Source organism: Sus scrofa, chromosome 9, assembly GCF_054392235.1.
Source record: "Sus scrofa isolate SSC_HxYL_T2T_F1_AM1 chromosome 9, Sscrofa_HxYL_maternal_Yorkshire_Landrace_v2.0, whole genome shotgun sequence".
Classification (NCBI taxonomy): Eukaryota; Metazoa; Chordata; class Mammalia; order Artiodactyla; family Suidae; genus Sus; species Sus scrofa.
The window spans coordinates 20,834,265-20,861,189 of NC_139391.1; the positions used below are offsets into that span (position 1 = coordinate 20,834,265).

The 26,925-nt window shown below is 36.5% G+C and overlaps 1 protein-coding gene and 1 long non-coding RNA gene across 15 annotated transcripts in view; both read left to right on the top strand.

The window, feature by feature from the left end:
* Nucleotides 1–26,925, top strand: part of TMEM135 (transmembrane protein 135) — a 280,594-nt gene that overhangs the window by 63,850 nt on the left and 189,819 nt on the right. For 6 of the 14 annotated variants that reach the window (XM_084975596.1, XM_084975598.1, XM_021062616.2 and 3 more), the window contains 2 exons: nt 4,989–5,116; nt 7,875–7,967. The exons of 3 other annotated variants lie outside the window; for them this stretch is intronic. In XM_084975596.1, coding sequence (XP_084831722.1) covers nt 4,989–5,116; nt 7,875–7,967 — 221 coding nt within the window. The remainder of the gene's footprint in view (nt 1–4,988; nt 5,117–7,874; nt 7,968–26,925) is intronic. 5 more of the 14 variants (XM_084975603.1, XM_084975602.1, XM_084975600.1 and 2 more) reach the window with 1 other exon arrangement.
* Nucleotides 20,954–26,783, top strand: LOC146399776 (uncharacterized). Its single transcript, XR_014814866.1, has 2 exons — nt 20,954–25,715; nt 26,561–26,783. It is a non-coding gene; the product is annotated as an uncharacterized LOC146399776 (long non-coding RNA).

Genomic DNA, 26,925 nt, shown 5'->3' on the forward strand with positions numbered 1-26,925 from the left:
GGAAGTTCCCAGGCTAGGGGTTGAATCAGAGCTGCAGCTGCAGGCCTGTGCCACAGCCACAGCAATACCAGATCTGAGACTTATCTGTGACCTACGCTGCAGCTTGCGGTAACTCCATATCCTTAACCCGCTGAGTGAGGCCAGGGATCCAACCTGAATCCTCACAGACACTATGTTGGGTTCTTAACCTGCTGAACTATAATGATAACTCCTTTGGGTTTTTAGATTACTCATATATGTGCTCGCAGTATTTGCCTTTCTGTGCCTGGTTTATTTTACTTGGCATGATTTTCTTTTTTTTATTTTATTTTTTATTACTCAATGAATTTATTACATTTATAGTTGTACAGTGATCATCACAATCTAATTTTATAGGATTTTAAGGGATTTTATAGGATTTTTAAAATCCAATTTTATAGGATTTTTAAAATTAAGTCCCATTTGTTTATTTTTGTTTTTACTGTTATTACTCTAAGAGGTGGATCTGAGATGTTGCTGTCGTTTATGTCAGAGAGTGTTTGGCCTGTGTTTTCCTCTAAGAGTTTTATAGTATCTGGTCTTATATCTAGGCCTTTGATCCATTATGAGTTTATTTTTGTGTCTGGTGTTAGGGAGTGTTCTCATTTCATTCTTTTACATGTGGCCGTCCAGTTTTCCAAGTGTCGCTTATTGAACAGGGTGTCTTTTCTCCATTGTATATTCTTGCCTCCTTTGTCATAGATGAGTTGACTGTAGATGTGTGGGTTTAATTCTGGCTTTCTATCCTGTTCCACTGATCTTTATATCTGTGTCTTCTTTTTCAGGATGTCTTTGGCTATTCTGGGGTTTTGTTTTTTTTTTTTTTTTTTTTTTGTTTTTTGTTTTTTGTCTTTTTAGGGCTTCACCTGCAGCATATGGAGGTTCCCAGGCTAGGGATCTAATCGGAGTTGTAGCTGCAGGCCGATGCCAGAGCCACAGCAATGCGGGATCCGAGCCATATCTGAGACCTACACCACAGCTCATGGCAACATTGGATCCTTAGCCCACTGAGCGAGGCCAGGTATTGAACCTGCAACCTCATGGTTCCTAGTTGGTTTCGTTTTCACTGAGCTACGATGGGAATTCCTATTCTGGATCTTTTGTGCTTCCCAACAAACTTTAAAATATTTTGTTCGAGTTCTGTGAAAAATGTCCTTGCTAATTTGATAGGGATTGCCTTGAATCTGTATATTGCCTTAGGTAGTATAGTCATTTTGATAATATTGAATGGCAGTTCATTGTATAATTTTCTGATGACTGTTGATGCTGGCATATTTCATATGCCCACTGGCCATGTGGATGACTGCTTTTTTTTTTTTAATGGACTTTTAAATTTGAAGTAATTGTGGATTCTTATGTAGTTGTAGGAAATAATAGAGTCCCTGTATTCTTTAGCTAGTTTCTCCCAATGGTATTATCCTAAAAATGATAGTGAAATGTCACAACCAAAGTAATTATCATTGGTATTTTCAAGATAGTGAACATTTCTATCACCACAAGGATTCTTCATGGCACCCTTTGATAGCAGTACCCACTTTCCTCACACCCACCTCCTTTTAACCCCTGGTCACCATTAATTTATTCTTCATTTCTATAAATGTGTCATTTCATGTATGTTATGTAAATGGAATTGTATAATATGTAGTCTTTTGGGATTGGCCATTTCCACTTAGCGTAATTCTCTGGAAATTCATCAATGTTACGTCATGTATCAAGCTTATTCCTTTGTATTGCTGGATACACCTCAGTTTTTTTAATCCATTCACTTCTTAAAGGACATATATGTTATTTCTGTTCATTTATTATTGCAAACAAAGCAGATAAAAACATTTGTGCACAAATTTAGTATGAACATACGTTTTCATTTTTCTAAGATAAATATCCAGGACTGCAGTTGCTGGGTCATATAATAGTTGCTTGTTTAGTTTTCTAAGAAAGTGTGAATCTGTTTTTCAGAATGCTTTTGCCTTTTCACTTTTCCCCCAACAATGCATGAGTGACCCAATTTCTCTGCGCTGTTTCCAGCATTTGGTTTTCAGTATATATATATATATATTTTTTTTTTTTTTTTGCTTTTTAGGGCCACACCAGTGGCCTATGAAAGTTCTCAGGCTAGGGGTTGAATCGAAGCTTCAGCTGCTGGCCTACACCACAGCCACAGCAGCATGGGATCTGAGCCGTGTCTGTGATCTAAACCACAGCTCATGGCAGGGTGAGTGAGGCCAGGGATTGAACCCGCATCCTCGTGAATAATAGTTGGATTTGTTTCTGCTGTGCCACAACAGGAACTCCTTTTCAGTTAATACTGGTAGTTCATTGTGGTTTTATTTTGCATTTCCATAATGGCAGATATGCTTATCTTTTATTCTCATATTCTCTGGTGAAAAATCTGTTCATATCTTTTGTATTTTCTAATTTTTTTTAAAAACTGTTGAGCTTTGAGATTTTATTCTGTATTCTAGATACTCATCTTTTCCTGAGTGTGTGGTTTACAGGCATTTTCTCCCATTGTATAGCTAGTCTTTTTATCTTCTTAACAGGTCTTTCACAGAGAGAAAGTTTTAGTACTGAAGTGTAATTTAAATGTAATTTAAGTGTAATTTTAAATGTTTTCCTTTTATGAATTGTGCTTTTTGTCTAGCCTTAGATCCCTCAGATTTTTTTCCCTAAAAGTTTTGTAATTTTATTTTTTACATTTATATCTCTGATCTATTTTGAATTAATTTTTGTATAAAGCGTCAGACTTTGGTTGAGGGTGTTTTTTTGTTTGTTTGTTTTGTTTTGTTTTTGGTGCCTGTGTCCATTTGCTCCAATACCATTTGTTAAAAAGGCTATTTTTCTTCCAAGGAATTGCCTTTGTGCCTTATCAAAAATTAGTTGGATGTATTTGTGCGAGTCTTTATCTAGATTCTCTGTTCTGTTTCATAGATCTATTTGTCTGTCTCTTTGCCAGTATCACAGAGCTTGATTGCAGTAGCTATATAATAAGGGTTGAAATTGGGTAGACTGATTCCTTCTACTTTATTCTCTTTTTCAAAGTTGTTCCAGCTCTTATATTTCCTTTGTTTTTCGATATAAATTTCAGGCTAATCTTGTCTGTATCTACAAGACTTTTTCTGGGATTGTAATAGAAATTGTATTAAACCTGTATATCATTGGGGGAGAATTGATATGTTTACCATGTCGAGTCTTCCTGTGTATGAACATTTGTTTATGTGTCCTTTGATTTCTTTCATCAGCACTGTGTAGCTTTTGGCATATATCCTAAAGTGTGTGCTTATCTTTTATCCTATGCCCTTGCCAAAGTGCTTTTTTATTTCTAGGAGCTCTCCGTGTGTGCGTGTGTGTGTGTGTGTGTATAAATTGCTTGTGATTTTCCATGTAGACAATCAAGTTATCTCCAAATAGGGACAGCAGTGTTTCTTCCTTTTCAGGAACAGAGGGGCATTTTTCCTATAACTACTTGAATATAAAATTAAGCACCATAGTCTGCCCATTAAGTCTCATATGAAAGAGACATTGCATTCTAAAACCTGACGAAACTATTAGAACTGATGAGATGGTTGAGGATCCAGGGAGTGATTGAAAATGACACCAGCATTTTGCTTCTAAGTAACTGGGTAGATGTGGTGCTATTACTTGAGGTTGGAAACTCAGAAGTAAAAGCATTTTGGGGAAATACAACAAGTTCTACTTTGGACCTGCTGATTTTTTTTCTTTTATGTTTATGATACATCTTTGTTGGCGTGTCCAATAGATATTTGAAGTATGGACTAAGAATTTTAGGAGAAATGTAGGAGTTGTAATTGGAATTCCTACTTTGACATGATAGATTATGCTGTGGGAGAGAAAGTATATAGAAGAATAGAGACCTGAAGAAGAAATGCTAACAAAGGAATAACACTTAGGGATATAATGGGACAATGAAAAGAGTGCAGTCACAGAAACCATAGAAACATCTCTTTTGTCAGAAGTTTACCTGTTTGTCACCTTCCAGACATTGTTACCTGCCTAGTCCCATCTCCTTTTTTGTCACTAGGGAGTGACCTACCATGTGCTTCTCTGGCAGTTTCTCCTGCCCTTGTCTAGCATTTACCACACTGCCGTATTGTAGTTTGTTTGTATTTCTGTTTTCCTTTTAAGATTTTATGTTCCTTGAAGGCAAGGATGAGATCCCATTCATTGTTTTTCCTGTGTATGGCGTAATTCTTAGCAACAGTTTATTTAACAGAATAAAGTAGGAGATGGTTGGAGGCTTCTAAGGGGTAGAGGAAGAAAAGGTCCAAAAAGAGACCATTGGATTTGTTGATCACTGATCACAGGGAAAGGATTATGTCTAGAATGATGGGGAGTGAATGCGGAGTTCTCCGGTCTTCCTTTTCTCAAGTCAGCCTTGCCCTTTCTTGCACTCCCTCCCTCATTCCTTAATTCTGTCATCTTAACTTTTGTTTCTTTGATAGTGTTGTTTCATCATGATAGAAAAGCATTTCTTCCTTGAGAATTCTAGTCTTCCAAATCTAGCTTATATCCCTTTCTCAATGAAACTTAATGAATGAATTTCTCTAGTTTTAGTTACTAAAGTTTTCTGATATCCAGGCTGATAATATCTGTTAATACAGTTTTGTTTTAGCATTCAATTTCTATTTGAATTGGACTTTTATCCCATTAAAAAAATATATATTTTTTTCAGTTTAAAACTTTTTTAGGCATTATAAATAATTACCTCAGTATTTAGAGGTTACTTATCATGCTGTAATTTCTTGATGTTTATTTTCCCCATTATACCTCCAGTAAATTAAAGTATCTTCTTTTCTGTCCTGGAAATTGAATTTCTGTGGAGGATTCAGTAAAATACCAGAGTTTTTACTTTAATTTTTAAATATATGCTAGTATTTCATTACTTCCACATAAGAACTAATTTAGGTGGGATAAGTTGGTTGGATTAAACAAAAGAGCCTTTTTCTTTCCAGATTGCAGCAATTCTCCGGAAACGAAAATTAGACTATTATTTACACAAACTGCTCCCTGAGATCCTACAGTCTGCTTCATTTCTGACTGCTAATGGGGCCTTGTATATGGCTTTCTTTTGCATTTTAAGGTTGGTACTCATAATCACCACTGCAGGTTAATCTAGATTCCTTTGTTGAAACTGAAACAAACAAATGTTTATAAAAATGTTCAGGTCACTGCTGATATATTTTTTTCTCTCTGAAATGACATCTATTTATCTCAAGGAAAGCTTGTAAAACCAGGAGTTGTGGGCCTCTTGGCCTATAGATGTAACATAAACTTCAAATTGTTGCTGTGATTATAGAGCAAAAGTGCTTTAATACAGCATACATTTTCTGAGGCCCGTTGTATTTACTGAGTTGTTAATGAGGATTTCTTAACTTTTCAGCTTTATAGATTAGGAATTCAAAGCAACTGTCTGTGATACACTTTAGGTCCATATGCAGTGAACAGACTTCAGAAGGACTGTGAAATGCTTGTGTTTATCTTTAAAACTTTTGGCATATCCTGCTGTTGAAACTTTTGGTTCTGATTCAGTCTTATATGCAATACCTCTGTCTGTACTTCATACAACATAGATGTAGTTAGAATTCAGTTTTTACTGGTGTGATATACCTAGCATGTTAATTAAATCTTTACTTTTTATCCTTTTTTCCCCACTGATCGTTGCAACCTCAAGCTAGTTTTTTTTTTTTTTTAATTTGTCAAGTTAAAATACTAACTCAACATTATGTTAATATTAGTGTTACTTAGTGTTGCCCAAAGTAATTCTGCAGGTAGATTTTAACTGCAGTTAGAAATAAAATTTATAGATGGCTTTTACAGATTTTCCCCCTTAAGAACATTAATATTTATAAACTTTTAGATTATGTAGAAAATAATTGATAAAGAATATACTGTCATGTGTTGAACTTGAAAATCTATGTAAGAAACTATCATGTAGTCTCTAGAAAGTTTCTGATACTGCTAAAACTCTAAAAATAGAGTTATAATTAGGTTTTAAAAATTGCAATAATAATAAATTGTTCTTGCAGCATATTTCTTTATATTCTATGAATCTGTTTGGTTTAGTTGTGGAAATGTAAAATGCTTATAATAAGGTAATGTCTGTGTTCCTCCAATAACTGACTCATCGAGTTATTTTTCTTTAATTTTTACATTCAATAACTTTTAAGTCCTTTGTGGATTTTATATTGGAGGGAGAACCACCTCCAGTTTTTTCAAGCATAATGTTTCTGATGTCCTTTGCAGAAATACCCATGTTAAATGTAGGCTTTCTTTTTTTTTTTTTTTTTTTTCTTTTTTCTATTTTTTTAGGGCTGCACCTGTAGCACATAAGAGTTCCAAGGCTAGGGGTTGAATTGGAGCTTCAGCTGCTGGCCTACACCACAGCCATAGCAACACGGGATCTGAGCCTTGTCTGTGACCTACGCCACAGCTCATAGCAACACTTAACTCAACTGAGTGAGGCCAGAGAGTAAACCCGCATCCTCATGGATACTAATTGAGTTTGTAACCCGATGAGCCACAACAGGAACTCGATTTTCTAATTTTTTTATTTTTTTATTTTTATTTTTTTGTCTTTTTGCCTTTTCTAGGGCCACTCCCATGGCATATGGAGATTCCCAGGCTAGGGGTCTAATCGGAGCCATAGCCAGCTGCCTACACCAGAGCCACAGCAATTCCGGATCCGAGTTGCGTCCGCAACCTACACCACAGCTCATGGCAACTCTGGATCCTCGACCCACTGAGCAGGGGCAGGGATCGAACCCGCAACCTCATGGTTCCTAGTCATATTCGTTAATCACTGCGCCACGACGGGAACTCCGGTTTTCTAATTTTTTTAAAGCTAAGCTTCACTTGTGATTTTTGATCCTTATCTGTATGTACATAGTATATATTTCTTTCCTATAGTAAATACATCATTGAACGGTTAACTAATTTTGTTCAAATAATTTTTATAATTTTCCTCCTTCTCCCTTTCTTAGCAATATAGCATCTTTGAAGGAAAAAAAAATCTTCCTAATTATTTCCAGATTTTTTTTCCCTCTTTAATAATCCAAGTAGCCTGTGGTTGTTTATAATATGTGAGACACTATGCAGATTCTTTCTTTCAAGGGATATGTTCAAGTAAATGGAAACTTTTATATATACATATAAGTACAAAATGTAAAATAAGAAAAACTTTCCCAGAGTTATAGAAGCAAAGACATGTGTTGAATATCTATCATGTGTTTACAAAACAGTAGCAGTAATAAAAGCTGACATTTTCTGAATACCTTCCATGTGCCATGTGTGGTTCTGGGAATCAGCTCATGTAGCCGTCGTAACATCTGTGTGAGATAGTACATTTATTCCCATTTGATAGATAAACCGAGAACATAGAGGGTTTGCTAAGTGATCAATGTTGGATCTAGGGAATGTTTGGATGAATACAACTGACTAAATCATTGGAAGGAGAGATACCTGTTGGTTTGCTGATGTTGTAGCCTGAGGAAGAGATGGGGAGGGACTCGGCTGAGGCAGGGGCAGTGGCTTGGGGGGGATCTGAGAGAGCAGGTGCATATGGAAATGTTTAAGGGAATGGTTTCCTATGTGAGGTAGGGAAGGAGGAGAAGCCCAGGATGTCTCACAGTGGTTGATGTCATTAACCTTGCAAGAGAGAGGAGAAGGAACACGGTCCTGGAGAGGGGGAGAAGGATAATGAGTTTTATTTGGGACATGTTGCATTTGAAGTGCTGTGGGACATTGACACAGAGGGTGGACTGAGAAGGGGAACTTCTATGCATAATAACCAAAATGACCAACTAGAAATTTCATACAGTTATTCCAAATTTGAATTTCAGGAAGATACTTGGCAAATTCTACTCATGGAGTCCTGGCTTTGGTGCCGCTTTGCCAGCATCTTATGTGGCCATTCTGATTGAAAGAAAAAGCAGGTAAAAATTTACTTATCTACATATTTAGTGGAACTGATTTACTGATCCCCACCCTAGCTAGGAATTTATTTTTATCTACTTATTGTTTATCATGATCCAGGGATGAGAAATATTTCCACATATATTTTTCAATCTTGCAAATATCTGGAGAATTTAATAGTAATATTATTTTTTATGGGTTTTTGTTTGTTTGTTTTTGTTTTTTTTTTGTCTTTTTTTGCCTTTTCTAGGGCTGCTCCCACAGCACATGGAGGTCCCCAGGCTAAGGGTCCAACCGGAGCTTTTGCTGATGACCTATGCCAAAGCCACAGCAACGCCAGATCCTCGTTGTGTCTGCAACCTACCCCACAGCTCACAGCAACAATGGATTCTTAACCCACTGAGCAAGGCCAGGGATTGAACCCGAGTCTACAACTCCAATTAGACCCCTAGCCTGGGAACCTCCACATGCCATGGGAGCAGCCCTAGAAAAGACAAAAAAAAAAAAAAAAAAGAGCTACAAACTGTTCTGTAAGTTGTTCAGCCAGGTAAACAGTTGAAGTTAAAGATTTTGCGTAAAAGGATTTTTACCATCTCAAGAATAATTATTTTTATTGTCAGGAACTGCTTTGATTCCATCTTTATTCCAGACAATCAAGATACACTCATGTATTAATCAAGATGGGGGTCATCTTTCAGTTTATGGAGATGTTTATTACAGTCGTGGATCCCCTAATAAGAATATAGGTAATTCTTGTGCGGTAACCAAATGTTTACTTAAACCACCTGAAGCCATTTTAAGGCATTCTTGTAAATGTAGTAGTATCTAAATTTTTGTGGTTCTCTGATTATATCATGATACTTCTGGGTTATTAAAATTACTAAATCGAAACATGTAATGACCCCAGCAAAATAAAGTCATTATTGCTAGAAATGTAAGTTACTCCACCTGAGAGGACAGTGCAGAATAGTTGTTAAGAGTGTGGATTCTGCAGCTATATTATCTGGTTTGAGAGACTGGCTCTGCCACTTACTATGTAACTTTTATGGTTTATTCCTTACATTGAAAATGGAGGTAGTGCAAAAAAAAGAAAGAAAATGGAGATAGTAGTCGTAATCTACTCAGGGCTGTTCAGAGAATTAAATGAGTTAATTATGTAAAACGTGCTTAGAAGAGTGCCTGCTGTATTGTAAGTGTGTTAAGTGTGAAGTATTTTTTATTGTTTTTTGCCCTAAAGTAATTGTTCTGGTGATTGTAACTCTCCAATCCATTAAAATATCTGAATATTTGTTTTGAAAATATGACTCAAAGTATGCTACTCATCTGAAACTTTAAAGATGCTTTAAGCCAAGCTTTCTATGATTTATTTTGAGCACTTGAATGATAATACAGGATTTTTGAAGTTATTTGCCTACTTTACATTGTAGGCATCATGAACTCCTAAATACTTCAGCATGCAATTTCTATTTTTATTTATTTTTATTACTATTATTTATTTAGGGCTGCACCCGTGGCATATGGAGGTTTCCAGGCTAGGGGTCTAATCGGAGCTGTAGCTGCCAACCTATGCCAGAGCCACAGCAATTCGGATCCTATGAGCCGCAGTCTGTGACCTACACCACAGCTCATGGCAACGCCGGATCCTTAACCCACTGAGAAGGCCAGGGATCGAACCTGCAGCTCATGGTTCCTAGTTGGATTCATTAACCACTGAGCCACATTGGGAACTCAAGCATGCAAATTCTAAAGTTAGGGTACTTTCCTATTCAATTACAACAGTATTATCACACAAAGGAATCATTATCATTTTCTAATACCATCTTGTCCATGTTGTCCTGAAGTGCTTTACAGTTTTTTCTTTTTTGGCTGCACCCCCAGCATATGGAAGTTCCCACGCCAGGGATTGAACCCCTGCCATAGCAGTGACCTGAGCCACTGCAGTGACAAAGCTGGATAGTTAACCCTCTGAGCCACAAGGAAACTCCCTACAGCTGTTTTTTGAACGTGAACATCAAAGTTGACATATGGTGTTATATGTATTTTCTTCTAATCTAGGTTAATCCCCCCTTTCTTTCCCTCATAGCGTTGACTTACTGATGTGACCAGGCCAATTGTCTTGTGTGTCTAAAACATTTCTGCCTTTGTCTGAAATATTTCTTGTATACTTGAAGTTCAGGCTGAAGACTTGATTAGATTCAGATTAAACATTCTTGATAAGAATTTACTTCATAGATGATGCTGAAACCATCAGAGGTCCATAGTTTTAAGTTGTTCCAAGTTTGAATGTGATTAAAGTGATAATCACCAGCTCTTTCCAATGATATCTGTTATTTATGGTGAACTAAATGAGTGGATTTCCTGACATTCCACAATTCCAATTCTTTCTGTGCTGTGATGAACCTCAGTTGATCATGACATCACTATTTGTGAGAATGACTAGTGTGTGTTGTGTGTATGTATTAAACAAATCGAGTTTAATGTTGGTGTCATATTTACTTTATAAATAATTCACCAGTTTTCATTTTTTTTCTCCTTACTCTGGTATAGTTTAAGTAGCAATGAATGTTGTGGCCTTTTAGTATTTGGTCCATTCCTCTGTGGAACCGTGGTGACTCTTTTGGGTGTGGTAGTTTATAGAAAAAGTTGTCAGTTTCCTCTGTGGAAATTGGTCTGTTTAAACTTTCAACTCACTCAATAGAAAGTCAGTGTTAATAACTTTCTTTAACAATTTGAACATTATCCCTTTATTAAAAAGCTTCCATTTCCCAGAAATTACCCATTTTATAAAGATTTTTGTATTTATTTGCATGGAGCTTATACAAAGTAGTTATGATTTGATTGAATTTTTTGTTTTCCCTGGTTATTTCTCAACTTGCCATTTATTTTGCATAATTGTATTGTTAGCTAATTTGTTGATTTTGACTCATTTATTAGCTCTGTTTTTTGGCTTTCTCATCCAATTTTCACTTTCATTGTTTTTTCCTTCTTCCTACTTTTTGAGCAAATTTGCTTTCTTTTTAAAAATCTTTTTAGTTTGATGCTTAATTTATTTATTTTCCTTTTTTAAGGTCTATTGATGTAAGTGTTTAAGGCTATGAATTTTCTCTTTATCATTGCTGTAATTATATCCCATTGATTCTGATACGCGTTATTTTCATTATCATCATTTTCTAGAAATTCTGTAATTTTAGTTTTTCTTTCTCCTTTGATATAAGTAGAGAGCTTAAGAAGATGGAAGGGTCTCTCTGTTATTAATTTGTAGTTTTATTGCTGGCTCTCTGTTTAACCATTTGAGGAACTGCCAAAGTGGAACTGAAGTTGTTGCACCATTTTTCATTCACTCCAGCAGTAGGGAGTTTAATTTCTTCAAGTTCTGGCTAACACTTGTAATAATGTGTCTTTCTGATTATGGTCATCCTGGAGAGTGTGAAGTAATATTTAATTGCAGTTTAAATTTGAATTTCCCAGATGACTAATGGTGTTCAGCAACTTTTCACGTACTTACTAGTCATTTGTTTATCTTTGGAGAAACCTATTTAGATCCTTTGCCTGTTTTTTTTAATTGTATCATTTTTTTTATTATTAATTTGTAAGAGTTATTTAGATATTCTAGTTACAAGTCCTTTATCAGATATATGATTTGCAAATTTCCTTCTCCCATTTGGTGCTCTGACTTTTTAAAATTTCTTGATGCTGTCCTTTGAAGCACATATATTTTTAATTTTGATGAAGTCTAGTTTATATATTTTATTCTTTTATTGATTGTGCTTTTGTGCCGTATTTAAGAAGCCATTACCAACTCTAAGGTCACAAAGATTTACCCCTATGTTTTAAGAGTTTTTTAGTTTTAGAATTTTATAGTTTTAGTTCTTGTATTTGGGTTTTTGATCCATTTTGAGTCAATTTTTGTCTCTGATGTGAGGTAGGATATTACATTTTTTTGGCCACTCTCGGCATTTGGAAGTTCCCAGGCCAGGGTTTGAATCCAAGCCACAGCTGTAACCTGTGCCGCAGCCACAGCAATGCAGGATCCTAACTCACTGTGCTGGGCTGGGCACTGAACCTGTGCCATTGCAGAGATAATATCACATCATTAACCTGCTGCATATAGCAGGAACTTCAGGTATTAGGTTTTTAATATTACTTTTCTCATGTTTATTGCTGCAACATAGAAATATGATTGGTTTTTGAAATATGATTGGTTCTTGATTCCTGGGACCTTACTGAATTCACTTACTAAATCTAGGAGGGTTTTTTTGCATATTTTTTGAGATTTTTCTACATAGAAACTTAGTTTTTGCAAATGGAGCAGTCTTATTTCTTCCTTCCCAGTCTGTATATCTTTTATTTCCTTTCCTTGCTTTATTGTCCTGGTACATCCTTTTCTTGTTCCTGATCTTAGGGGAAAGAATTCAGTCTTTCAAAATTAAGTAAGGTGTTAGCTGTAGGGTGCTTTTTTTAAGATGTTGTTTATCATGTTTAGGCAGTTTACACTTCTTCCTAATTTGCAGAGTGCTTTAATCAAATGATTGTCAAATGACCCTTTTGGATCAATTTGTATGATTACGTGATGGGGTGTGTGCGTGTGCGTGTGCGTGTGTGGGTGTGGGTGTGGGTGTGTGAATTATTTTAGTCTGTTAGTAGTATTTTTAAAATATCAACAAGATCAACTTGATGTAGTTCTTCATACTAGCAGGGGTTCTCAATCTTGGCATTATTGACTTGTGCTGGGCCAGGTAATGCTTAATTTTGGGGAGATCTATCCTGTGCATTGTACTCAAACATACCATTAGCATTCTCTTCCCCTCCCCACCAAACTGAGACAACAAATAATGTTTCCATGGGAAACATGTCCCCATGGGACAAATCCCTTCTTTGTTGAAAACTTCTGTTCTATATCATTACTAAATTTTTTTCTTACTTTTATCATTTGGTGAGAGAAAAGTGTTAAAATCTTCTATGGTTCTGGATTCGTCTGTTTCTCTCTTTAATGCTATCAGTTTCTTTGAAAATTTTATTGGCATGTGATTGTCATTTCTTCATGATGAATTGACCCTTTTATCAATATAACATGTTCCTCTATAGCTCAGATAATTCGCTTTGTTCTGAATTCTATTTTATATGATATTAAGGTAATCACTCCATCCTTCTCTTAGTGTTTGCATTGTATATGTTTTCTTTCCAGTTAATTTCAAGCATTTCTGTCTCTGTATCTAAAGTGTATTTTTAGCAAATAGCTTATAATTGGGTCTTGGTTTTTTAAATCTGTCCTGCTAGTAGTAACCTAGAATGGAAAAGAATCTAAAAGAGAATATATGTGTAATTGAATCACTTTGCTATACACCTGAAACATTGTAAGTCAACTATATTTCAATAAAAAAGAAAAAGAAAAAAAGAAAAAAATCTATTCTGCTAATTTTTGCCTTTTAATTACATTACTTAGCCCATTAATATTTGATGTATTTCTTATGCTGTGACTGCATTATTTCAATAGTTTTATTACTGTTTTTTCTTTTTCTCCTTTTTTTCTTTCTTCCTTTTCCTGCTTTCTTTTCCATTATATGAATTTTCATTTTATGTAGAAGGTGACATTGTATATTACTTAAAAAAGTATTGTTGGAGCATATATTCCATATGATATTTGTCTTTCTTTGTCTGACTTACTCCACGGTTATAGTAATCTCTAGGTCCATCCATGTTGCTTCAAATGGCATTATTTCATTCATTTTTGTGGCTGAGTAATATTCTGTTATATATATATATGTATATGTATATACACACATACACACATATATAAAATATTCCTACACACACACACAATATTCTGTTACAGGCATACACACACATCCCTTCTTTATCCATTCCTTTGTCAGTGGCCATTTAGGATGCTTCCATGTCTTGGCTGTTGTAAATAGTGCTGCTATGAACACTAGGATGCATGTATCTTTTTGAATTATAGTTTTCATCCTTGCCAGATATATGCCCAGGAGTGGGATTGCTGGATTGTATGGTAACTCTTACTTTTAGTTTTTAAGGAACTTCCACACTGTTCTCCATGGTGGCTGTACCAGTTTACATTCCCACCAGTAGTGCGAGGAAGTGTTCGTTTGCTCCACACCCTCTCCAGCATTTATTTCTTGTAGACTTTTTGGTGATGGCCACTCCGAAGGGTGTGAAGTGATACCTCATTGTAGTTTTGAATTGCATTTCTCTAATAATTAGTGATAGTGAGCATCTTTCTATGTGTCTTTTTGCCATCTGTGTGTCTTCTTTGGAAAAAAATGTCTATTTAGGTCTTCTACCTTGTCTTTGGATTTTTATTTTTAAATTAAAAAAATTTGGAGTTCCTGTCGTGGTGCAGTGGTTAACGAATCTGACTAGGAACCATGAGGTTGCGGGTTCGGTCCCTGCCCTTGCTCAGTGGGTTAACGATCCGGCGTTGCCGTAAGCTGTGGTGTAGGTCGCAGATGCGGCTCGGATCCCGCGTTGCTGTGGCTCTGGTGTAGGCTGGCAGCTACACCTCCGATTGGACCCCTAGCCTGGGAACCTCCACATGCCGCGGGAGCGGCCCAAGAAATGGCAAAAAGACAAAAAATAAAATAAATTAAAAAAAAATTTTTTTTTTGCCCTTTTTTTCTTTTTAGGGCCACGCCTGAGGCATATGGATGTTCCCAGCTAAGGGTCTAATCGGAGCTATAGCTGCTGGCCTACATCAAGAGCCACAGCCACAGCCACGCAGGATCCAGGCCGCGTCTGTGACCTACACCACAGCTCACGGCAATGCCAGATCCTTAACCCACTGAGCGGGGCCAGAGATCGAACCCGCATCCTTATGAATGCTAGTCAGGTTCGCTAACCACTGAACCATGACGGGAACTCTGATTTTTTTTTGTTTTTTTTTAGAATATTGAGCTATATGAGCTCTTTGTATAATTTGGAAATCAATCCCTTGTCAGTTGCTTCGTTTGCAACTATTTTCTCCCATTCCATAGGTTATCTTTTTATTTTGTGTATGGTTTCCTTGTTGTGCAAAAGCTCATAAGTTTCATTAGGCCCCATTTGTTTATTTTTGTTTTTATTGACAGTCTGTCATTAATTGTTGTATTTAGACCATTGACTTTCAAAGTGATTATTGATATAGCTGGGTTAATGTCTATAATATTTGTTACTGTTTTCTCTTCGCTGTCTTTGTTCTTTGTTTTAATTTTTGTCTTCCACTCTTTTTCTGCCTTTTGTGTTTCTTTTTCTTTTTAGGACTGCACACTTAGCATATGGAGGTTCCCAGGCTAGGGGTCAAATTGGAACTGCCACCCTGCACCACAGCCACAGCAATGCCAGATCTGAGCTGTGTTTGTGACGTATACTGCAGCTCATGGCAATGCCAGCTCCTTTAACCCACTGACCAAGGCCAGGGATCAGATCCTCATCTTCATGGATACTGGTTGGTTCCTTAACCCACTGAGCCACAACGGCTTTTGCCTTTTGTGGTTTTAACTGAATGTTTTATGTAGTTCTGTTTTCTCTCCTTTTTTTTTTTAATGGCTGCAACTGTGGCATAACCCAGGCTAGGGGTCGAAGCAGAGCTACAGCTGCTAGCCTGAACCACAGCCACAGCAACGACAGATTTGAGCCACGTCTGCAACCTACAGTGCAGCTCGCAGCAACACTGGATCCTTAACCCACTGAGCAAGGCCAGGGATTGAAGCCACATCCTCATGGATACTAGTTGGATTTTCTTTTCTTTTCTTTTCTTTTTTTTTTTTTTTTTTTTTGCTTTTTAGGGCTGCATCTGCAGCATATGGAGATTCCAAGGCTAGGGGTCTATTTGGAGCTGTAGCTGCTGGCCTACGCCACAGCCACAGCAATGCCAGATCCGAGCTGCATCTGCATCATACACCACACCTCACAGCAACACTGGATCCTAAACCCACTGAACAAGGCCAGGAATTGAACCTGCAACTTCATGGTTCCTAGTTGAATTCGTTTTCCACTGTGTCACAATGGGGACTCTGATACTAGTTGGATTCTTAACCCACTGAGCCACAATGGGAACTCAACTCCTTTCTTAATATATTAGTTATACTTCTGTTTTTTTACTTTTCTTTAGTGTTTGCCTTAGTTTTTACAATATACATTTACAGTGAATCCAAGTCCACTTTCCAATAATACTTTAATAATAATAATACTATATCCCTTCAAAGTGAGGGTATCTTATTCAAGGTAAGAGTATCTTATATCACAAAATAGTCCTAATTCCTTCCCCATGTCCCTTACATCATTGTTGCCATTCACTTTGCTCATAAGCCTACATTACTATGTACTCCACCCCACGCAAGATATATACATAGGTATATATAATCAGATACATTGTTGCTTTTATTTTAAACAGATTCTTATCTGTTTGAACAATTGCAAATAAGAAAAATAAAATTTAAAATTTTACTTCACTTATTTCTTCTTTAATGCTCTACCTTTCTTTATGTAAATGAGTTTTTGACTCATATTTTTCTTCTCTCTAGAGACGTTTAACATTTCTTGTAGAGCAGGTCTACTAGCAACAAATTCTCTCAATTTTGTTTTTCTGGTAAGGTCTTTATTTGTCCTTCACTTTTGAAGGATAATTTTATAGGGTACAGAATTCTAGATTGGTGTTTTTTCCCTCTATTAGTACTTTCAGTATATCACTCCACTGTCCTGTTTGCTTGGTTCCTGAGCAAAAGTCAGATTAATTAATTCTTTTTTTTTTTTTTAGAATTTTTTTTTTTTTTTTTTTGGTCTTTTTGCTATTTCTTTGGGCCGATCCCACGGCATATGGAGGTTCCCACGCTAGGGGTCAAATCAGAGCTGTAGCCACCAGCCTACACCAGAGCCACAGCAACGCGGGATCCGAGCCACGTCTGCAACCTACACCACAGCTCACAGCAACGCCAGATCGTTAACCCACTGAGCAAGGGCAGGGACCAAACCCGCAACCTCATGGTTCCTAGTCGGATTCGCTAACCACTGCGCCACGACGGGAACTCCAGATTAATTCTTATCTTTGTTCCTCTGCAGGTAAGGTGTGTTTTTCCTCTGGATTCTTTCAGGATTTTTCTTTACCTATAATTTTCTGTAGTTTGAGTAAGATGTGCCTAGGTGTAGTTTTGTTTTGGCATTTATCCTGTTTGGTATTCTCTAAGCTTCCTGGGTCTGTGGTATAGTGTGTAACATTAATTTGGAAAAATTATCAGTTGTTATTGTTTCAAGTATTTCTTCTGTTCCTTTCTTTCTTTCTGTTATTCACATTACACATATTACAGCATTTGTAATTATCTCACAGTCCTTGGGTATTTTTTTTGTCTTTGTTCTCTTTGCTTTTAAGTTTCTGGGGATTCTACTGATAGATCCTCTAGCTCAGAGAGTCTTTCCTTGGCTATGTTTATTCTACTAGTTAAAGGCATTCTTCCCATAATTTAATCCCATTAAAGGCATCCTTCATTTCTGTTGTAGTTGCTTTTCTTTATAGTTCTTTCTTAGGATTTCCATCTCTTTTGCTTACATGGCTCATCTGTTCTTACATGCTGTCTACTTTATTCATTAGAGCCCTTAGCATATTAATCACTATTGTCTTAACTTCCTGATCTGATAATTCCCACATGTCATCCCTGCCATGTCTGGTTCTGATGTTTGCTCTGTATTTTCAAATTGTATTTTTTGCCTCTTGTTATGCTTTGTAATTTTTTCTTGTTAGCCAGACATGATGTACCAGGTAAAAGGAATTACTATAAATAGGCCTTTTGTATTGTGATGGTGAGTTGTGGCAGGGAAGGGAGATGTTCTATAGTCCTCTGACTTGGTTTCAATCTCCAGTGAGCCTATGCCTGTGGACTGTGAACTTTACAAGTGTTTCTCAACCCCCTTCACCTCCACCCTTGGTGGGGCATGATGGTTAGAGTGTGCTGGACTTGGGTATTTCACTTCTTACATGTGGAATTCTAGAGCCATCTGGAGTTGGGTATTCTCCTACCCCAGGTGAGTTAGGCTCTCATAATACCCTAGCAGGTTAGGCTTTGGCTAACTAATTTCTCCTGAGGGCAGGTCTTGTTAAGTACAGAGTACTCTGGCTTATTTCAAAATATTCCCTTTTACCTCCCCCTGCTTGGAAGCTCAAGAGGATTTTTCTCTGATATTGACTGTGAGAACCTAGTAGAGCTCCTGGAGGTAAAACTCACAAAGTGTGGGGGACCCCTTAAGACTTATATTCCTGGAACTTTTAACTCCCTGACTGTGCCTCCTGTGTTTATCCTGTGCAGTCACAATGAGCCTGCTGCTATTTATCAGTTGTAGTTCAGGTTTTCCTTTCCTGGTTTTTATTCCCTTAGAGGTTTCAATTTTGTGAGTTTGTGCTCTGTTAAGTTGTGCTTTTATTTTATTTATTTATTTATTTTTTTGCCTGCGCCTCTGGCATGTGGAAGTTCTGGGCTAGGGGTCAAATCCGTGCTGGAGCTGTGACTTGTGCCATAGTTGGGGCAGTGCTGGATCCTTAACCCACTGTGCCACAGGGGAAATTACAAACTGTGATTCTTTGTATCCAACTGCAGTCTCTCCAGTTTTAGCAGCAGTAGTGTGCAGCTTGACCCTACTTCTATTATAGATAATATTGGCTTTTCAGTTTGTTCAGCTTTTTACTAGCTTTAAGGACTGAGTGATCATTTCCAATCTCCTTACATGGAAACTGGGGGAAAAGAATTCATTTCTTAGAATTCCATTTTTATGTTTTGTATTTTTTTTTTAATTTCTCCAACTTTATTTTTTTTTAATTGTTATTTCCCCAATACAATTTTTTTTCTACTGTAGAGCATGGTGACCAGTTACACATACATGTACACATTCTGTTTTCTCACATTATCATGCTCCATCATAAGTGACTAGACATAGTTCCCAGTGCTACACAGCAGGATCTCACTGCTAATCCATTCCAAAGGCAATAGTTTGTATCTATTAACCCCAAGCTCCCAATCCACCCCACTCCCTCCTCCTCCCCGTTGGCAACCACAAGTCTGTTCTCCAAGTCCATGATTTTCTTTTCGGTGGAAAGGTTCCTTTGTGCCATATATTAGATTCCAGATATAACTGATATCATAGGGTATTTGTCTTTCTCTTTCTGACTTACCTCACTCAGGATGAGAGTCTCTAGTTCCATCCATGTTGTTGCAAATGGCATTATTTCGATATTTTTTATGGCCTAGTAGTATTCCATTGTGTATATATACCACATCTTCCTAACCCAATCATCTGTCAAAGAACATTTGGGTTGTTTCCATGTCTTGGCTATTGTGAATAGTGTTACAATGAACATGGGGGTGCATGTGTCTTTTTTTAAGGAAGATTTTGTCCGGATATATGCCCAAGAGTGAGATTGCTGGGTCATATGGTAGTTCTATGTATGGATTTCTAAGGTATCTCCATGATGGGTGTACCAGCCTACATTCCCACCAACAGTGCAGGAGGGTTCCCTTTGCTCCACACCCCCTCCAGCATTTGTTATTTGTGGACTTATTAGTGATGGCCATTTTGACTGGTGTGAGGTCATAGCTCATGGTAGTTTTGATTTGCATTTCTCTAATAATCAGTAATGTTGAGCATTTTTTCATGTGCTTGTTGGCCCTCTGTATATCTTCTTTGGAGAAATGTCTATTCAGGTCTTTTGCTCATTTTTCCATTGGGTTGTTGGCTTTTTTGCTGTTGGGTTGTTTAAGTTGCTTGTATATTCTAGAGATTAAGCCCTTGTCAGTTGCATCATTTGAAACTATTTTCTCCCATTCTGTAAGTTGTCTTTTTGTTTTCTTTTTGGGTTTCCTTTGCTGTGTAAAAGCTTGTCAGTTTGATTAGGTCCTATTGGTTTATTTTTGCTCTTATTTCTGTTGCTTTGGGAGACTGACCTGAGAAAAATGCTCATAAGGTTGATGTCAGAGAATGTTTTGTGTATGTTCTCTTCCAGGAGTTTGATGGTGTCTTGTCTTACATTTAAGTCTTCCAGCCATTTTGAGTTTATTTTCGTGCATGGTGTGAGGGTAGGTTCTAGTTTCATTGATTTGCATGCAGCTGTGCAGGTTTCCCAGCAAGACTTGCTGGAAAGACTGACTTTTTTCCATTTTATGTTGTTGCCTCCTTTATCAAAGATTAATTGACCATAGGTGTCTGGGTATGTTTTGTTTGTTTAAATTGCCCTCCCTCCTTCCTTTGTTTGTGCTTGCTCTACAAACTACATTTTATATATATATAAAATGTATATATACATTATATATCTTTAAATTTATAGCTTCTTAGTATTAATATTATCACCTTGCGAAATGTAGAAATATGTTTAGGTCCATCTTAGAGGCTGCTTGCTATAGGATCTTTTTTTCCTTTTGTGTGTGGGTGTGTTTTTTTTTTTTTTTTTTTTTTTGCTGGCGAATACTCAGTTACTCTGGCATTAGGAATTCAACAGTCTATTCTTTCTCCAATGATTCGTAATGTTCCTTGTCATATGCAAGTTTTTTTTTGTGTGTGTGTGTATGTTTTGTTGATTTCTCATATTAGTCTAGGACTTATCTTTACAATTTTAGTTTCTGAAAAGTCAGACTTTTCCTCAAAGGTAAATATTGTTTAAATACCACAATAATACCAAAGTAAAATTGTGTTATTGATATTAAAAGGTATAACTTCTTAAAGCATTTAGAAGCTTCCTGGAAGTGAGGCGATAACTTGGATTTTGGTTTGCTAGTTTCCTATTCTCTTTTTACGTTTGATGGTGAATTTTTTTGAAAGCTTTCTGCTTTTATTTTTTAAAAGTTGAGCTGTTGCACTAGTGTTTTATTCATATACACTAGGTATTCATAGAAAATTTGTAGTTGTTTTATATTATGGCCTGTTCTAAATATTAACTTGAGTGGATTTGCTGTTTTGAAGACTTAATCAGAATTTTAAGTTTAGCTTCTTTGTAAGTGTTATCCCAGTGGCTGTTAAAGAAAATTGATCCTTTTTTTTTTTTTTTTTTTTTTTTCTTTTCTTTTGGCTGCACTGCAGCCTATGGAGTTCCCAGGCCAGGAATCAGATTTGAGCCACAGCCATGACCTACCTAAGCCACAGCTGTGGCAATGCCAGATCCTTAACCCACTGTTCTGGGCCTGGGATTGAACATGTGTCCCAGTACTCCAAAGATGCCACCAATCCTGTTGTGCCACAGCAGGAACTCCAAATTGATCCTTATTTTTATGTGATTGTTTAGTAGTCAGACTTTTTGTTTTATGTGTTGATTTACTTATGTTGTTTATTAGGTGTTGCAGATAATACCTGGAATTAGCTCCCTAGTTCTTTTTTTTTTTTTTTTTTTTTCTTTCTTTTTAGAGCTGCACCCGCAGCATATGGAGATTCCCAGGGTAGGGGTCAAATCAGAGCTGTAGCTGCTGACCTATAGCATAGGCATAGCAATGCCACATCCGAGCTACGTCTGTGACCTACACCTCAGCTCATGGCAACACGGGATCCTTAACCCACTAAGCGATTCCAGGGATCAAATCTGCATCCTCATGGATACTAGTCAGATTCATTTCCACTGAGCTATGATGGGGACTCTCTGAGTTCTTTTTTTGAGAGTTGTGTATGTCTGTGTCCATCAGCCACAAGTACTGGTTTGGGATTCAACTAAAAACTTTATTATTTATTTATTTATTCTTTTAATGATTTTTATTTTTTCCGTTACAGTTGGTTTACACTGTTCTGTCAATTTTCTACTGTATAGCAAAGTGACCCCGTCACATATACGTATGGTACATTATTTTTCTCACATTATCCTCCATCATGTTCCATCATAAGTGACTAGATATAGTTCCCATTTCTGTACTAAAAACTTTAAAATTTAGTTTTATTGTATTGTTCAGAAGCTATCAACTTCTTTTTAAAAAGAAGATACGAGTGCTTTACATTGTGTCTTATTTTAAGGAAGTCTTATCTTTGTTTATCTGGAATTTTGGAAAAGTTAGCTTAGTGGTCTTACTTTCTTTGAAAAAGTATATTTTTATTTACTACAAAATTTTATTAAGGTTTCATTAAATATCAAGGTTCCTTAATAGAGTATAATTTACAAAGGTTGAAGCTCTACGTCTTTAAAAATTATTACACCTGGTGTTCCAAACCGAGCACATTGTCCACAGCCATACCACCCTGAACACTCCCGATCTCATCCAAATGGAGCATATTAATATTATAGTTGTTACTTTAAGGAAGAAGAGGAATTTATAATTATGCTTTTAATTTACAAAGAAAATCAGTGATGTGTTGGTGGTTATACCCAGTAGGCAGCTTGAAATGTGAGGCTAGACTCAGGAGAAGCATGGTAGTTATAAAAATAAAATTGGAAATTTACTACTTATAGGTGGTCATCGAAGCTATGGGTGAAGATTATAGTGTCAAAGCCCCAAATGGCAAGAGATCTGAGGTTAGAAGTTGGGGAAAATAGCAACATTTAAGGAATGAGTTTTCTATTGATCTTTTTCAGTTGATCAGTTGTTAGTTCATCCTTTTAAAAGTAAATATCAGTAGTATATTAGAAAAAGTGGAAGAAACAGAATGTGAAGGATTATCAGGTTTTTTTTTTTTTCAAATTAGCAATAGTGGTAGTGCTAATTTTTAAATCTCTAAAGCTTTGTTTAATAATGAAATCTTTACTGAGATTATACATTTTGTACTCAGTTATATAATCAGTTTTTCTAAAAGCATTTGATGAGGTACAAATATACAATAAGGTTATATATACACATACACAAACATATGTATGATATACACACACAAGTGAAGATCTAACTATATTCATAAATATGTCTTGATATAATTGGTTTAAATTTATTTCTTCCAACTCCCCCCCCACCTATTCATCCATTTATCCATCCATTTATTCCTCCATCCATCTTTCCCAGTTTCCCTCCCTCTACAGAGTTAAGCTTGCTTTGCCAGTTAGTTCCTGACACCTTGTAAGAGGGCAGCTTACTTAAATCTTAATCACGTCACTGTGGGGTTCTGTGAAAGCTTTGAAGTTGTTTCCAGGGTTGCTTAAAAAATTTGTGCCACAAAGGACTGTGATCATAGTGACTCAGCAGGAAGCACTGGTTAACACCTAGTTTATCCTGAGCTGGGCAGTTAAGAACTAGTCTTCTCTTTCTTTTTCTAGGAAGTGCTTTGTTTGTGGTTCAGAAAGAAGTTGTTCTGATGGATTTTGTTTTGTAGAACTGCTTTGGATTTGCTTTGATATTTAGTATTAGTTTAGATAAGTTAAAACTGCAGGGTGCTCAAACATGGACATTGACTAAAGTACCAAATATTACATATTTATTCTAAGTATGTTCATGGGTTGAGTTGTTAAATTACACTATTGTAGCTGTGAAACTGCTAAGCAAAATGAATCAACTATATAATATGTGAATGAAAAAATACCATGAGTTTGGTCTATACATTTTTGGTTTCTTCAAGTTTCAGTGTCATGTTGTGCTCATAGAAGAAAATGAAATTACCTTGCAGTCTTCTGAAAGTTTACTCTGTATTATCTACCAGGTATAAGAGAGTATGCTTATAGACTCTGGCTCTGGACTGGAAGTTTATCTCATCCATTCCTATACCTCAAAGAAATACTTTTATACTCTTCTAAAACATTCTGACAGATGAAAGTCTATTATATCCTGAAAGATTTTCTGAGATGATTAAAATAGCATCTCTTGATAAACCATTGCAATGTTTAGGAACATTCACTTTGTTTTTCTTTCTTTTTTTTTTAGGTTTTTATTTTTTCTGTTATAGTTGATTTGCATTATTCTGTCAATTTCTGCTGTACAACAGAGTGACCCATTCACATATATATTCATTCTTTTTCTCACATTATCCTCCGTCATGTTCCATCGCAAGTGACTGGATATAGTTCCCTGCGCTATTTAGCTTCACTTAGTTTTTCTTTAATCTCCAGTTTCTCCTTATCCATAGACTGTGTCATATTTTATATGTATATAGAGAATACATAAATATTTAGAACTTAGAAGTTATACCATTCTTACTGTATTCCCTCTGACTTTAGTTATGAAATGTGTTACATACAGTGTCATTCAGAAGCGTAAGAAAGTTAGCTAAAGAATATGTACACTAAAGTCTTCAGAAAAAAAGCATTATTATTCATCTAATTAGCGAGTTGTTCATCTACTGTCATTAGAAGAGAATCCCTGGAATTTCAGTAGAATGTGAGGATACCTTTTAATTGACTGAGATGTTGAGAAAATTTAATTTTTTAATATCTTCCCATAGGAATAGTGATACTCTGATTACACAGACTTAGTCTTTACAGTAGGGGTTCTTAACACTTTTTTAGATGGTACCCCTTCCTGTGTACCCTCACTTATATTTTTCATGAAAGTTTAAGAGATTCACCCCCTTTTACCACTTAAAAAAGAAGCAGCAGTAGCAGCAGCAGCAGTTTATCTATGGATTAAAGAAATACTCCACTAACTTTCGACTTCTTGTTCACTGAGCTTCACCAGTCTTCTAATCTAGTGATTCTCAGTGGAATGGGAATTATTTATGTATCAGAGTTCTCTTGTGAATTTTAAAAAGTTATTGTCCTCCTTGGCCCTAGCCCCTTCTCCTCATGCCTAGGCCACTTTTTGTTCTTACTGGTACCTCCCCCTTTCCCATCATTGTTATAACAGAGTTTTAGTATATAACTTGGTTTCCAGAGAGGATTTACTCACTAGGAAGGGAGTGACTTGTTTGTCCTCAGACTTAGGTTAGATATAGTCAAGTGTTCAATAATAAAATGGTATTTAACTGACTTTTCAGTTTCCTGTGGTACTGAACCCCTCTGGAGAAGTGATACAGTAAATCACTATTCTGATATTCTAACCTACCAAGCTCACATTGGAATGGAGGTTGAAGGCACTGTACCAGGGAAATGTACCAAAAAGAGTCTGGCTCTTTATATGATATGTAGTCATGATATATAATCCAACATATCATGCCCTTTACAGATAATATCCTCTTAGTATTGAGGCTGTTAGTTCTGGGATGGAATTTGGATAAAGCTGGGAAGGAGGTGATCTTCCTTATTATTTGGGAATATTAAATTTAAACTTGGGACCAGAATTCATCTCATAACGATACATCCTCTGTTTTTTCTCATTACTAAGAGTGTGTCAAGCCCTTATTCATCCTCAAAGCATGAAAGCCTGTTAGGACACCATATTAAACAAGTAATTGAATTTTAGAGTTGAAAGGTGACTTAGTGATAGAAAGATTTTCTGCTGTAGATGCAGTGCATTGGAAAGAACATGAAACTGGAGCCAGATGAACTTGCTTTTGCTGCTTTTATATTTTTAAGAAAACCTCTTAACTTCTGATGCTTGGTTTTTTATAGAGTGAAGACAGAGTGAGGATAGCAATATCTGTGTTACACTTCATAGAACTAGTGAGAAGATAAAATCTGATTTCAAAATATTAATTATACCTTCTAATTATTAAATGTTAGGCAAGTGTAAGATAAATCTGCTTGCTAATAAATTAGTATAATTAATTGGCTCTCTCTCTGTTTAGTGGCTATCTTTTGTGATTATATTTCTATACAATATATCTGTAGTGTGTTCCTTTTTATAAGGCTGGGTTCCTCGTAACACATTGCTTAGTAATTCTACCATTTGTTTAGTGACTATTCGATGCCAGGGGCTGTTGCAGGTTTGTGAAAACATAAAGGTCAATAAGGTAATCTTTGCTCAGTGAAGGTAAAATTGTAGATGGAAGCTAGATGATTCTGGATAGCATCATACATTAGTTCACTTCATAATGAAATGTGTTTTCAGGCACTACCACTGAAATTACATAAATGTTTTTATTTTGTAATGAAGAATATTATTTTTTTCTTCATATATAACCAGCTGTTGGTATGAATAGGTATCACTTGAGAAGGATTTAGCTTTTCTGTGTATTTGTGACTCTTAGATGTTGATATTACCCTTTTTTGATAATAATTTTTTTCCTTCTTTTTGGAGGTTCCCAGGCTAGAGGTTGAATCAGACCTGCAGCTGCTGGCCTACACCACAGCCACAGTAACGTAGGATCCGAACTGTGTCTGCAGCCTACTCCACAGCTCATGGCAATACTGGATCCTTAACCCTCTGAGTGAGGTCAGGGATAGAAGCCACATCCTCATGGATACTAGCTGGGTTCATAACCTGCTGGGCCACAATGGGAACCCCCGATATAATTTATTTAAAATAATAAGCAGTACTAGAACATCTTTGATGGGTTATTTGGTAGGAACTTGAAGCTCCTACCATCGATCAGTGGGTTCAGAAACCAACTAGTATACATGAGGTTGTGGGTTCAATCCCTGGCCTTGCTCAGTGGGTTAAGGATCCAGCATTCAGGATCTGGCTGTAGCTGTGGTGTAGGCTTGCAGCTGCAGCTCCAGTTTGACCCCTAGCTCTGGGAACTTCCATATGCCTCAGGTACAGCCCTGAAAAAATAAAAAGAAAGGAAGGGAGTTCCCGTTGTGGCTCAGTGGTTAACAAATCTGACTAGGAACGATGATGTTTCAGGTTCACTCCCTGGCCTTGCTCAGTGGGTTAAGGATCTGGCGTTGCTGTGAGCTGTGGTGTAGCTGTGGTGTAGAATCCAAGCTGCGGCTTGGATCCCGAGTTGCTGTGGCTGTGGCTGTGGCCCGTGGCTACAGCTGAGATCCGATTCGACCCCTAGCCTGGGAACCTCCATATGCTGTGGGAGCAGGCCTAGAAATGGCAAAAAGACAAAAAAAAAAAAAAAAAAAAAAAAAAAAAGGAAAAGAATTTGGTAGGAACTAATAAGATGGGTAAGAACAATTTCAATTTATATGTATAAATCATAGAAAAGAAGAGCTAAAAAGGACCTTATAGTGATTATCATCTTTTCAGTGATTTTGAAATTCTTTTTTGGAGGAGCGGTAGAGTT